Source organism: Ruditapes philippinarum, unplaced genomic scaffold (genome assembly GCF_026571515.1).
Source record: "Ruditapes philippinarum isolate M1 unplaced genomic scaffold, ASM2657151v2 ctg20376_1_1_1_1, whole genome shotgun sequence".
Taxonomy (NCBI): domain Eukaryota; kingdom Metazoa; phylum Mollusca; class Bivalvia; order Venerida; family Veneridae; genus Ruditapes; species Ruditapes philippinarum.
The window spans coordinates 1,142-16,470 of NW_026865275.1; the positions used below are offsets into that span (position 1 = coordinate 1,142).

Below are 15,329 nucleotides of genomic sequence, written 5' to 3' on the forward strand. Positions count from 1 at the left end.
TATGTCCGTATGCCTATCTATCACTTTGCTAGGAAAATATTCAATAACATTATATATAATTATGTGAACTTTTTTCACACCACGTTAACAAATTTTTTTTTTCTGTACTTCTCTTGAATTTCAAAATTGTGCCACTTTGATGATAATTGTGAATTTCTTCCATCCAATTTTGTGTTGAACATTTTTTTAATTATTCTTCGTTAAATTGGTTAATTAGTGGTTAATATTCCCAATTGATTACCTATAGTCAAACAAAACCGTCTATAAGTAAACAATAATGTTTTAACTAAGGTAGCCCAGATTTTTTGTCTAGTTAGCATTGAATTACAACTATAGGATATCTGTTTTCTGTCATACAAAGTAGTTTACATTAATATTTAATAATTTTACATACATGCGGGCATCCGCCCAAATTCTCCACGTGCATCGTAATAACTAAATTTTACTGAATACCTTTACAATAGTGTACTTGGACTTGTCCAAGAAGTTCAGAGACTTCACTTTAATAAATTTCAGTACCATAATTATGTAAGTAATAGGTTTTACAATAGAGTCAAATAATTTGAAATAATCAAAGTGTAAGAACGTAAGAACTTTCCAAAAACTTTGTGAGCATAAAGACATTTCCAACTTTGTGCAGCGACTTATAATTAAGTGTTAATATAACGCGACTTCCATTATTACACAGGAAGGGAGATAATTTATTTATATACTATTTAAACAAGATCGTACACGTTACGTCCCATTAACTAGTACGAAGGATTCTGTAGTTTTGGTGCACATCCAGATCAAATACCACATCTGTTCAGTATTAAAATTAATAATAAATAATAATGATTAAAATGAATAATAAGTGGATCGGTGCCCTTTTAAAACATTGTATCATAGTTTGGGAACCTTTCTGTTGAAAATGTGTCAGAGTTAAATCCTATACATATACATGCACAGTGCGTTAACAGGAGTGCAGGTATCAGTTCCCCGCACTCAGAGCATGCCCATTGATTGGCTCATTTTTGCTGGGGTTAACTTATTGTGACGGTAGAGAAAGGGAAAGAAATAGAAATATCATATGCAGATGCTCTTTTATTGGCTACTTTTATCTGGGGTGTCATATTTTGACAAACAGGCAGCCTGTTATAATGCTTGACTAAGATACAAAAGAGAAAGAACATCAAAATACTCGGCAATCTGATTAATACTCAAGGGGGCTACGCCCCCTAGTACAAATCAGATATCCTCGTGTTTCGATGCTCTTTCTCTCACCCGGTTAACTAATATATTCCACATTATATTTTGAGTTTTCAGGTTGTGTATACCTTTGGTTGCTTCATCAGTGTGGTTTCAGAATTTAAATAGAGATTTTCTACCTCAGTAACCTCAATAACCTTCATTTGTATCATAGTTTGGGGACCTTTCTGTTGAAAATGTGTCAGAAATAAATCGTATACATATACATGCACAGTGCGTTAACTGGAGTGCAGGTATTAGTTAACCGGACTCCAGAGCATGCTCATTGATTGGTTCATTTTTGCTGGGGTTCACATATTGCGGCGCCAGAGTGAGTGAAAGCGACAGAAATATCATATTCAGATGCGCGTTCATTGGTTACAGGGAACGTGACAAAAAAGAAAGAACATCAAAACACTCGGCAATCTGATTTATACTCGGGGGCTACGCCCCCTCTTACAAATCAGATAGCCTCGTGTTTCGATGCTCTTTCTATTACTTATCACATACCCGTTGCTTTTGCGACTCCGGCCATGCATATATTTTGACGTGACGTCATTTGCAGTAGCGTTAAGACACGCTAAATGTTAGCGGTATACTATAGGCGCGTCGATGAAAATGGGTCTTTTTCACTTAGAATGTGATAAATAGAATATTAAATTCAGGCAAAATTCATTACTAAGCTTATTGAACTCCTTAAATAAAATAAGAGGCTCGCATATTAATATAATTTTATTCAACTCGTTCAAAAAAATTCAGTATTAAACTTACACTTATTCAGTATACTCTACAGTATACATGTTAGACTGGTTGCTTTTTATACAGTTACCATTCATGGAAATAATCATACCAAAATCGAGTATCAATCGATGTAATTTTTATTAATAATATTACTTATCGATATCAACAAATTCTTTGCGCTTGGAATTCTGGTACAACTACTCATAAATAAAGCACGTGTTGTCTTTTTTATTTTCATTTTATTTTTTCTTAATTTTTTCTTTCTGTATTTATCAATTTTGAAGCGTTACAAATTGTCGGAAGTCTTAAACAAATGGCAATTTCATGGAGATTATATCGGAAATTCATTTAGTATGAAATGGTCTTTCATAAAATCATTAACATTTTAAATGACAAAAAGTACATAAAAGTTTTATATTTCAAAGAAAAGAAATCAGCAGATATTACAAAAAATGAAAGCTTCTTGAAGGTCACATTCTTCATATAATTACGTATTCAGCCTTTTAGTTCAGTATGATAATTTGAAATAATGTTCTCTCCGACGATATTGTAATTACTTTAATATACAGGAAAATGTGTTATATAATAGTGTAAGAGTAATTGTCTATTCTATTAACAATATATGCTTATAACACAACTTCAATGTACACATGTACATGTTTAATTTTCCTATCATTAAGACGCATGTATAACTTCATGCTTTTCGCTTTGCACGAGAATATCGTGATATATACAACATGTGCTTTTCTGAAAGAGGCCCCTCTGAGAAATATTGAATTCTTAATTGAATTTATAAACAAGTCTATTTAAACATCGGCCCGATCCAAATTGAATAGCAGACACTTTTATATCATAAAAACCATAAGCAAATGCCGGACAGTCAGATAGTTAACAGCTCAGTAAATGTCCACTGTAATTTGCAATTATCCTCATGGGATAAATCGTGGTTACATTTGTCTTGTACTTTTTTACGAATCCACTATTTTGTAGTTGCTTCATTAGTCTGGAGTTCCTTCCCCTTATATTAAGTATTTTCTTTCTTTCGTAAATGTAGGCAGGGAACCAGACTAGTGTGACAAACTGTTGGAGCAAACCAAGACTTGAAGTAATTAAAGCAAACGAGAGTTTGAAAAGTTTATCATGATGGATGTCACGTTCTATATCTAAAATATATATTTCTTGGATTTTAGACTTAAACAATGTTAATATCCCGAAAATAAAAAGGGCAATAACCCGAATTGATAAAAAAAAATGCAGCATTTGAACAGCATCGAAGTTATCTTCGAAATATATACATTTCCTTGCCTGACCTCTGTACCAAGGCACCACCACCACATTCAACTCCAAAGGAAAGTACTTATCCAATACAAGTTAACACCCTTACTCCAATTCCAGTTTTATACAGAGATTGTTGTTGTTTTATTTGTCAACAAGCAACTGGCTTGAATAAGAAATTAACTGCTTTAGAACTGTTTTATCACATTGATTGAATACTGACGAATAGCTCAAAACCATTAATATCATCAGCTGTATTTTACATAGTCTAATATTATATAATATGATTTTTATTTCTTGAAAAAAAATGCTTATTTCTGCCATTCATATTGTCATTGTTTTTTGTTTGTAATTTTGAGACAATGATTCTATAAACTTGGCTTTTGTCATCATATAGAATCGAACCAATGGTGAAAAATTATTATGCTAAAGAGCTAATATCATAATTTGTGCATTGTTTTGTTTCATTTGTGTTGTTATTGACAGGCTTGTTGTTAATAGTGTTTTGTTGTTCGCAGTAAAGTTAAGTGAAAGGTTTATTTTGTACGTCATTTAGACGCAATACATTTTTCTTGATTTTGCGAGATAAATACACAAAGAGTGAAAATATAGTTTTATTCACCTGGACCGGGCCTCATCTCGTGTAGCTACGGGTATAAATACTGGCACATGCAGTAACATCTTCACTATTCTTCTTGGACAGACGACATTAGAGGAAATAATGCAGCTTCAAGTTTTAATTCCTTTGTGCGTGGTCTTCTTGTGCGTTGTTGATAGCCGCAGTACGGATTTTCAACGACGATATTTTCTACAAGGTAAGTTATTTATAGTTTTGTATAGTGTGCAGAGCATTTAAATACTTAGTTTACAAGGAACGTAGCTGATTGGTTGCACAGAAAAATTTCAAGCTCGTTTCTTTGCAAACCAGGCAAGAGTTTCTGCACAGAATTACGACTCGTAAAAAGCCAGAGCCTGCAGGGTGATTATTTTTTAAGTCCGAAAACTAAAGTCGATGTCGGTGCATAAAGAATGGTGAAATACAGCTATTATTTCATAAGATTATACAGCGATATACTTCTAGAGCGGTAATTTTACATTACGTTTTGTACTCTGCATTTTGTACATGTATAAAGAAACCATTGCTAATGCCAGGTGCTAGTGCGATATCATTTGGCAGTTATTTTCTGATAAGCATTAAGCAATTATTAAATTGCATCGAGACTTACATATCTAAAATATTTAAAATCGCACAGCTTTGCCGCATCGTCACGACAGTCAATCCGTAAAAATGCATGTGCTATTCTTGGGGTACAGTTTTTATGCAGTAAATGATACACCGTCTTATTTACACATGGTTACCTTTAATTTGTTTTTTCCTAAGTGGTTATGCCCCTTTCTGACTACCTTTCTGTTTAGGTACACTAAACAGAAATGTTGAGAACTTGGATATTTGTTTAAAATCAATTTTTAAATGCATTTTAAAGGCAGATAGTCATTTTACCTTAATCATTTCTCTTTATTTATTTAGCACACTTGCTTTGTCAAGGCGTTCGACTATAAAAGAACAATATACCTTCAAATCAATTGTGCATATGCTCGAAATTCTATGTTTTCGTTACACTATACATCACTGAGAAGTGCAGTGTTCTGTCCGCGGATAATACAATTTTTACATTGCACCATATTTTATTTGAAAAAGAGCACGTGTTCTACACGGAGAGAAGTTGTTAAATACTGGTGTTTACATCAGGAAAGGAAACATTATGTTTTATTGCTATCTAAAATGTTATACATGTAGTTTAACCAATAATTGATATACAATGTGACTTGGTTCAAACATCATTTTAATAAACAAAGTATACAATAGTATTGTATGTTTTTAGAATATAGAGCATTCATTGGGTCTAGGGGAGTGACGACCGAAGAGCCCATTCCCACAGAGAGCTATCCATCTTCCCCAGATAATGAGGTTCCTGATGTCGACATTCCAGAAATAGATTACGAAAACTGGCCATACGCAATGATGGAATGTAAGTCAGTTTATCATAGTCATGTTATCATTATCATTGTTGGTTTGAATCCCGTCATGGACTTTGAAAATTTACAAAAGATCGCTGGTTCTGCTCTGGTGCCAACTTCCAAGTTGAATTAAGAGGTATATATAGCTCTCCCTCCACTTATAAGCTGTGAATGATGTTGCCATATGCTCCTTATGAAGACAAAATATATGTTTTTTTTATATTCATAGGAGAATAAAGTCTGTGTTAAGAATCTACAATAATTATATAGATTTATTATCAAATTATCAATGTTATAAAATAGTTCACTACATAGCTTTAAATACCCTTAATAATGTGACGTGAAGGCCAACAATTATTGCATAAGATGCATTAATGCATAAATGTTTACTTTACTATATTTAGTTACAAGTCTGATTGGTAGATGTATAACGTCACGAGCTGTAGCCCAGATGATGCCCAACAGACGTAAGTTACTTACTTATTACATCAATTGCAAAGGAAATATTTGAATTGTCTATGTTCCTGTCAAAACATTATGAAAGTAAGAAATTCAATCTGATCTTTTTATGCTATTTTAGATTATTTATTTGCCACACGTATTTTCATGTGTTCACGATAATTTAAATAACGTCGTTTCAATGTTGTATTTATTTTTTACACGTTGTAAGAAAACCATTACAGACGCCAAACTCTAATATTTTTAAATTGATTTTTGGAAAACACTTTGAAATATCGCTTTAAATCAGCTGTTGCGATCAGTCGGCCAGTTTTTTTAAAATTGGCACTTTCTGCGACATTTGATACATGTATTAACAAACATCGTCTTTTTAAGATATAATGCATGGATATATAATTATTTTGTATAATTATATCTTATAGGCCGAAACAAATTTCTGACTGAAGCTTGTCCACGTATATTGGAAGCGATCAAAGCTGTAAGTACGATTGTTTTTGTCAACTATTTTTCTGTTTTTATTCTGCTTAAATTACATGGATACGATACTATTTATATAGTATTTAATAGTAAATTTGAAATATTCCGTGTGCTTACCCGTTTCTATAATACATAAATTCCACGCAGAGGAAATTTTCAAAATTTCAAAAATAGCTTTTACAGTCCATTAAGACCACTTGTTTATGAAGGTAATGCATGGCATCTCCTTTGGATGGTCGTTTTTCACAGGTTTGCCTGTACAATTATAAAGTCCTACTTAATGGGACAAATTTATGCTCCATTTATGACTGTTATGCATGCATTCTTGTATTTTTCCCATGCCGATTAAACTTAATGGAACTACGCAACAATATGAATGTAAATAAGGATTTAATATTTGAATTATCTCTTATTTAGTGTCAGTTTTGACCCTTTATAAATTTGAGGCATTAAAGGAATTTTAATCGTGTAAACATGTATATCTTACATTTTTAATTACCGATATACGAGATTTAATTCTAATTTATCCCGTCGTGAATATGCATTTCAGTAACGTATTAATATTCATTTGTTATTGAAATTTACATTCTAGCCATTTGTAAAGTGAGCATACTTGTGCATGGATTGACATGAGCATTACTTCCCTGTTTTAAAACACCCATTTGTAATACACAAGTTTCTCTTTATAATATTGATACATGTATAACTAATGTTAAACTTTTCTTAATAGTGATTCCATTATACGATTTCTAAATTTAAATATTAATATTTACACATGCCTTGCATAGCGAACTAAATAGAAAAGTCTCAGATTGTATTTCACTTCTGGTCTATATGAATTCAATGAATACGTATAATAATTGTTGCAAGTATGTTCCCTTAAATCCTAAAATTACAATTATCGTAGGAACCTACTAATTTAAATGACTAAATAACAATCAATTGAATATTATAAATATTTCAAACCCACTTAACCTTTGATCCAATCAAAGTGAGTTGTATTGTACACTGGGGTATCAGTTCATTGACCTTCATTTTGTATTTACAGGAGTCGAAAGAAAGCATCAAAGAGGAAGTACAAGAATTTGGTGAAAAGAATTTTGGTCTTTTACAATGTAAGTAGCTAAATTGTTGGTCTACTTCAAATGAAGTATCAAATTTTATCAGTGTTTATAACCAAGACATAACAAATGAATATACTGAAGGATACTGAATGAAGATTTGCCAGAATCTCGTAATGTTTACTATAGTTATTGAAATTGTTTTGTAGGTTAGTAACCTACGGAGTAGTAACTTCAGCTAACAATTTGTATACACTATTTTGCATTTGTACGTCATAAATACACATACGCAAAGAATGCTGAATGCCAGAATCTTGCAATGTCCACTTATCATTAAAATTGCGTGATATCAAAGTTGAGGTACTACAGAGTAGTGTTGGTAACTTCAGCAACAAACGCATGCTTTTGTAAGAGGAGTGGTAAATAATGCGCAGGTTAAATGAGTATTTCAAATACTGAAACAATAAAAATATGCAATTTATTTCATAATATTGATCAAAAGATGTTGACTAAGTACTCAATAAGTATGAATTTTCATATTAATTGTTCTAGAATATTTTATTACATTGTATCTACTATATAGATAATTATATATGTAAAATCGATAAATATACAATGGATAAATGTTTATCGAATCTAGTAATTACCAACTATAGCCAAACACGATTCTTTTGTGGTTTGCTATAATGTCTAATACCATGTCTTATACTTAATATTAATATCAACGTAATTGCTTTATAGACGTTCTATTATAGATCATTTCTGTCACTTTAATTGACAATGTTGTGTAAATGACAACAATATTTTTTCAATGCGCAGGTACGAACCTTCTAGCTGAAAGGGACAATGTTAAAGCTGTTTTGAAAATGAAGTCTCGTCCAGAGAAGTCTAGGCCATTCAGCCCACCAGGTAAAACATTAAACCTAAAGCGCTATGTGAGAAATACTAATTCAAATATAAAACTTATGCGATAAAGGTGGGGATGGCAGAGTTGGTGTATGCATGTATGTCGTGCACACTTTCAAAAGTATACATGCAATTATGGCACTTGAAAAATATAAAAAAAACGATATTTTGTTTGCAAGAATTGAAGAATGGATAAACCTTTGGCAAATCTAGGCCAGTATCATTTATATTAACTTAAAGGTTTTTTTTTTAATTAGCAATTTCGAAAATGCATTTTAGAACTGAGAAGTGAATCTACACCAAACGCCGAATGGACAATCGAAGAAATGTCGAGTATTGTGCTTGAGGAAGCGAGAGATCTATATGAATTGTGTGAGAGGACATTGGCTGACACTATACAATCTCCAGACGACTTACATGAAGGAACAAAACCAGAAAAGCGTTTATTTGGTCTCGTATTAGCTTCATGGACACTCGGCACAATTTTGGTAAAATTTATTAAATTTACGTAACTTATGCTTATGTAACACAAACTCTTCAGTTTCTTGTGGTCTTCTCATTTCCTTTTGTATAGAAAAAAATGAATAGACTGAATATCACTAGGTTTTAGGTTAGCAGGGCAATAATATATATTACACATTTTTAATACAGTCATGATTTATTGACCGATGTCCAACCGCACTGGGCGGTCTTCTACACTTTGAACTTTTAGGGCACTGGGGACAAGGTCAACAGTGCTAATTACTAGATATATATTTACTTTTCCGTATACAGTCTTTATAAGTTGACGGATATAATGCATACTTGAAGGGTAATCATTTTGTTATTTCTCTTAAGTATGGGTGGACTATTGCGTCATTTGGTTTAAGGTTACCGGTGCTAAAAATAGAATTTTACACTTTTGCTTTTACATCAATGATTTTTAATGTTATTGTGATAAATATATGTATATGGTCTGTACATGGAGCGGTCTCTTGAATGAAGATAGTTAGATGCTTCTTGATTCAGTCACCTCTGCTCAAAATAGATGTTTACACTTTTTTATACATCCTTTATTTTATTGACGTATGTAAGTTATTTTGCCAGTCTACCAGAAGCGTAAATTTGCGAACAATATTTGTTTAAATATAAGAATTTGTTTTCATTTGAAAATCAAGCGTTTGATAGCATAACGATTTTGGATTTTACTAAAGCTTAAGTATATTAAAACAGGCATATTGAAATTAAAATTTGTCTCTTGTAATAGCACATATTTGTCAATTTACATTGTTATATATCATTTCAGGCAACAGCCGGGTAAGACTTGGCCGTTATGGTGTAACCGTTATAGTGAATGTCTTTACTTGTTTATGAGAAAATATTAAAATGTACTTTAAAATTGCTGGCTTTATTTTTTTATATACCATACAGTAAGAGGATTATACGTCTTTCAACATCAAATTATAGCAGGTTACGGACTCATTTTATGCTTCCCGAAGGGTGAGCATATAGTCGCCGCTTTGTCCGTCTGCCCGTCCGTCAGTCCGTCCGCTATCTTGTCCAGGACAAAACTTTGAAACTATCGGAGATATCAACATGAAACTTTGTAGGCAGATCTCATTGGGTAGAAGTGCAATGCAGAAAAACCAGAACTCTGTCTTGCCTAATTTTGGAGTTATTGCCCTTTGTTCATTTTTACACTTTGAACATTGTCTGTGACATAACTCTTGACACTACAAGATATATACTTTCCTGTGTCCAAAAACTATTCCTGGAGCATCACCCGATTCAACCCGTTTGTTTTGCCAATATACCAACCTTAACAAGTCTGATCACTGTTGCTAAGCATTTTATAAGAATCTAATGCCTGGTTTCATATGAATATCGTTCACCCAACAAAGAACGTGTTAACTAAAATATCTAAAGGTTGTTCTACCGGAACTAATAGCGCTTTGTCAGCAACATAGAGCCACACCAGCCTATAAATCCTTGGTTTGACCAGGCTCTAAACTGTAGGCTGGACAACATTAAATTGTCAACTTGGTACTTAAAAAATATCTGAAGTAGACTAGTTAATAAATTACCCTATTTCTTCCGAATAAGTCGATAATGATCGCTTTGTCATACAAGTCGTTCTTGCTTAACAAATTGTCTCGTCTTGAATGACACTTTGAAGGTATTTCGCTACACCTACAAAACAGTGGCTCTTCCACATTTTCGTTCTTCCACATTTTGGTTCTCTTTTTAAATGACAGCCCTCGACACTTCCGTTGTAAAGGGTACTTTCTAAAAGAAGTTGGTTTTAAATAAATTCCTTTTTTCAAAAAATCAAAGACTAGGATCGTGTTCCGGTCACAACAAAGTGGGGCAGCATTTACATGGTAAAGGGAGTCACTTAAGATGCTTTCTTGTAAAAAGTTAACATTTGCTAAAGATTTAAGCTGTCTCATTTTGGGTATTTTGTTTCGAAATTGCATCTATATTGAAGAGAGAATTCAATCTCGTGCACCATAATATCAATGACAGTTCGTACTGTTTCTGTGTTCCCTTACTCTATAACGATCACACAATAACTGGGAGTATTTCATCAAATCAATCCTATCCTTGATCTAAAGGATGCCTTTGCTCGTTGTTAACCGACATTTAAATATTATCTAGTCAAACTGTCGTGGGGGGGGGGGGAAGTCGGGAAAAAGTATCAGTGAAGTATACCAAACCTAGTCTCTCCAATATGACAATAATACGAGATCGTATACTTCATCACGAAGAACTGTAATATAAAAAAATTATCTCTTTTGTAACTTTTGTCTTGTCTATGGAATTGTGAGGCTTTGAAAAGCACTTGTAGTGTTAAATACAAACCCCCTGCTGAATGTCAGTCAATATTTATTACAACTTATTTTTTGTTTATTAAAATGGTATACTCAAATCGTTAGTAAGTTGACAGGCTAGCAACATAGAAGACTTGCAGCCAAAACCATAAATAAGAAAATTCTCCTAAATGTATTACAAGATAACAAAGCTTATTTGACATGGAACGAATCTTTAAATTCTGCATAATCTCTTGGTGAAGCAGCCTTGTTTAAATTAGGGACTGGTTGTCTCAAGTTGAAACGAATATATAAGACATTGTATATGGCCATGGTTATCATTTAAACAAGGGGTTATACCATGCGCGCGCATCCTCAAAATTCTGATACCGCGAACACTTTTTCAACCGATACTTTGAACCAAAACGAGTCGTGTAAAGCAATCGGAATATATTTAAATTTAATTTCTTTTAACTTCTAGTTTTAATATTCCAAATGCCTTGATACAAGTCTTCCCTTTCTTGTCAGTATTTCGCGTTGAATGCGATTTTGATTCTGGATACTGCGTACACCCGTCGTTGAAATGTTACAGAAATTGAGAAATTGTCAATTAAACTGAGTTTCACACAGGTGGAAGATAGTTAATTGTAGAATCACAATAAACTATTTCACAAAAATATGTTCATTCTTTATTATTCTTTGTACAAAAAATGTCTTTAAACAAACTATTCACAGGAAATAGACATTATGATACTGGGCACACTCTCAAAAAATCAAGATACTGCGTTACACATGTATATGTAATTGATTCTGCCTACAATTTTTTCGAAGTCTAAGTTCATAGTGGAATCAAATGGATAACACTGGCGAACAAAAATAATAAAAAGATGATCAAAATAAAAAAGATTCAAATCCTGTGATTAAGCATGCTCCCTTAAATGTTTAAAATGTACACCCAAAAAAAACGTTTTTGAGTTTGTTTTTTTCCATTAAGTTTGTTTATTCATTTATGTAACTCTTAAACTGACATTTCTTTTGTTCACTGCAGTTTAGAATAACTTTTTATAGTCAAATTTATAGCTCTACTATAGAAATAAATGTATGGATATTTTGTCGCGATTTTTTTTCAAGACAACATGAAGGACGATAAGATGGTCCTTACAAATGTGACAGTTATGCTTATTTTTTCTTTTCTAAGTGTCATTATTTGACGTATACGAAACGTCATTACTCTGAACGCATGCCATGGTGGAAAATGAGAATAGAACGAGAAATATTGCCCATAACATTCGTATTCACGATTTGAGTTTAGTGCTTTATTTTGCACTAGCAAACATTCGTGCACCAATTATTTATCAAAATGAACTTTTCTAAGCTAATGGTTAATCTTTCACATTTCATCAAGTTGTTTATGAAATTGTTGAATACCGATATTATATATTCTTTTTTTAGAAATTCTGCCTTACGCAGAGTGCGCATGCACGAAATGCAACATCCGTTTCTATGGAAAATTCGTATTGTAAAACTGCCTTAATGTTCTTAGGCAAACAAGTTGTTAAAACTCGAATGATGAGAACCTTGTAACCAAGGTGAGAAAATAAATTGCAGGGTGGTTTAACAACGAACTATATCTTGACACGGTATAGAGTTTAGATGTGCAGTAATATAATCACGTAAGCCTCTGACATCTGAACGACATATTGTGCTATATGTATAACACAGAGCAAACAAAGCAAACAAAATCAAGATGTTTTTCTATTCTAACACGTCAGGAAAGACTATAGTTGAACTATACTGGTAGTGGTTAAATTTGTTCTCGCCTCAGTGTTTCTGATACATGTATTAGCTTTTTTAGTCGGTTGATGCACTCATTCCATTTACTCTGTTTATCACATACCCATGCTGGTTTTGCGTCTTCGTAAAAAGTGATTTATTGCACGGTCGTGTACTTTGACGTGATGTCATATGCGTTATATAAACACGACCATGCAAACCATTTAACGGATTAATAAATTAAGTATTAAACTTACACGACTTTAATATTCTATATATCACATACCAAAAATAAAGACCGTTTTAATTGAAAAAGAACCATTTTTCATTGAGAAGCCTATTGTATAACGCTAACATTCAGCTCGTCTTAACATTATGTTTATCACATAAAACGTTTAATGTTAAGATGAATACATGAATAAAGTTAAAGCGAAATGTTTTTAATCACAAATTGAATCATTTGTATTTTAAACATTTTAATAACAAACAAAAAAGGAAATAATAATAATAATTCAATAAAAGATTATACGATAATGGGTAATTATAATGTAAACAAATTAAAAACTAGCAAACAATTAAAAAAGACAAAACAAATGTTTATAAAAACCACATGACCTGTTCATAAATAATATTCTTACAAAAGTTTAGATTTGGATAAGGAATGGTCATTTGAGGCCAATATCATATTTCGATACGCCAACAGGAAGCTTTCGCAAAAACGTCATTGAGGCCATTGGTTTGCAAATATTATTGTGGTTACAAACATACAGACTAGTCAAACAGAAGCGTTTTATTTCAATGACTTTACGAGAAAGCCTATATTTAAAAAAAATGTATTTGCACAGAGAACAACACTATGGCGTACAATACTTGTGTTCAAACTTTTTCCAAATTAAAACAACTCATAAATTTAGCGACACTTTTGTTCAATGTAACAGTAATAATATGAGTACAAATACAAACAACAGAATTACAGGTAACGGAACAAAGTCACTGGCAGCATCCAGTCAAACAAAACAATCGAAGCATCAACAAGAAAGTGAGGCAATCACAAAGCTATATATCGGTCTTGTTAAATAATATATTACTCTTCTCGCAATAATACAATTAGAAACATTAATCTTTATATTTTATATATTATATGTATAGTGTTTGTTGTATTTAAACACAAAACTAAAATAAGGAAAACAGAATCCCTAAAGATGGTCCAAAACAACAAAATTGAAAATGTTGCAGGCTCGGTTTAATTTGACATGTTCATGACGATCCTGGTAGGTGCAAGTTATAGTCCACGCCCCCAAACACTACAAGCGACAAACAGAACAAAGAAAAAAGTTCCATTTCGGATTATGTTGCCAATTTCAGTTCGAATATTGTAAGGTTGTCTCCGGAATCGTTTCTCTTCATTCAAATCACCTCGAATGTTATAATTTCTAAACGTAATAGCAAAGGGTCTCAGCAAGAATGTCATGTACTTATTTTATTTGTAAGCACTTAACGGTAACATTCAGAGGAGAAAGGTGTCTTTCAACTATGATTTAACAATCTGATTATCTATGGGTTTTTTAAAGTACATACACTATTATCAAAAATTTAATTAAACAAAAACAAACAAAAAAACAAAAAAATTGCAAAGAAAATAGATGTCCGAAACATATATCCCTTATATCCTTTGCAAAATACAAACAGAAAAATAATAAAAACAATGCAAGAATTAAACAAAACCACGACAATAATACAACACAATAAATGAGTACGTAAGATTCTTGTTTACAGAGTAAAGCTCCTCAAAATATGATAAACAAGATCAACAAGAAAGGTCGGCTTTCAATAAACCCCCTACACAATATAGCAACACAGAACCACCGGCAAGGAGCCCAACTGAGCCCAAACCAAAACCCTAGAACCAAGCAACAAAGGATCGGGGCAACAATCTGAAGCCAGGTGAGTGTACTTGGCGTTATACTGCATAACATTGCTTCTCAAAGTATGGCCTGTTTTGGTTTGTTTTGTTGTTCTGCTGGGCCCCTCGCCAGTTGTCCTATGTTGCTGGGTGATATGGAGGTTGTGTTCATTGGTCGCCGCCTTTCCGTGTTTGTCTTGTTTTCATATAATATTTTATTAATGCTTTTTATTATAACACATTCTAAATATTTTAAAAGAAAACAAAAAATCTTTACTCTCTTGCCTAAATTTTGCACCGATCAGAAAATAAATGAAAAAATTTAAAACGTTGTTAATATGAGAGAAGAATTTCAGAATATTATTTACATTCAAGTGGTTGATAAAGCCAAAAAAGCCCTTCCATTGGGGAACAAAGAACACCAAATAACCATCATACATAACCATAGGTGTCATGAATAAGAAGTAAACGATATTTACTGTAAACAAACTTAAGGTAACCGACTTAACTGGAGTTTTAACAGATTTACCCTTTCTAACAACGCTGTTGTGAAGTAAACATCGTATTATTATGATCGTGCAAATGACATTTACCAACCAACTACCATTCTTTATAATAAAATCAGCGGTACTTGTAATCCTGTACGCCACAGGTTTTCCTCCTCGATCAATGACACATACACGTGCTCCTAACGCTGTG

General features: G+C 32.6%; 1 protein-coding gene across 1 annotated transcript; it reads left to right on the forward strand.

Annotated features, from left to right (window-relative positions):
- Nucleotides 1–3,894: 3,894 nt before the first annotated feature.
- On the forward strand, nt 3,895–9,545 carry LOC132728481 (uncharacterized; the record flags this gene model as incomplete). The annotated part of the gene is given in 8 exon segments (XM_060714113.1): nt 3,895–4,058; nt 5,127–5,273; nt 5,667–5,729; nt 6,144–6,199; nt 7,247–7,313; nt 8,079–8,168; nt 8,445–8,653; nt 9,451–9,545. Coding segments are annotated over 8 exon segments (811 nt in total), but the record flags the coding sequence as incomplete, so codon positions are not given.
- Nucleotides 9,546–15,329: the final 5,784 nt, after the last annotated feature.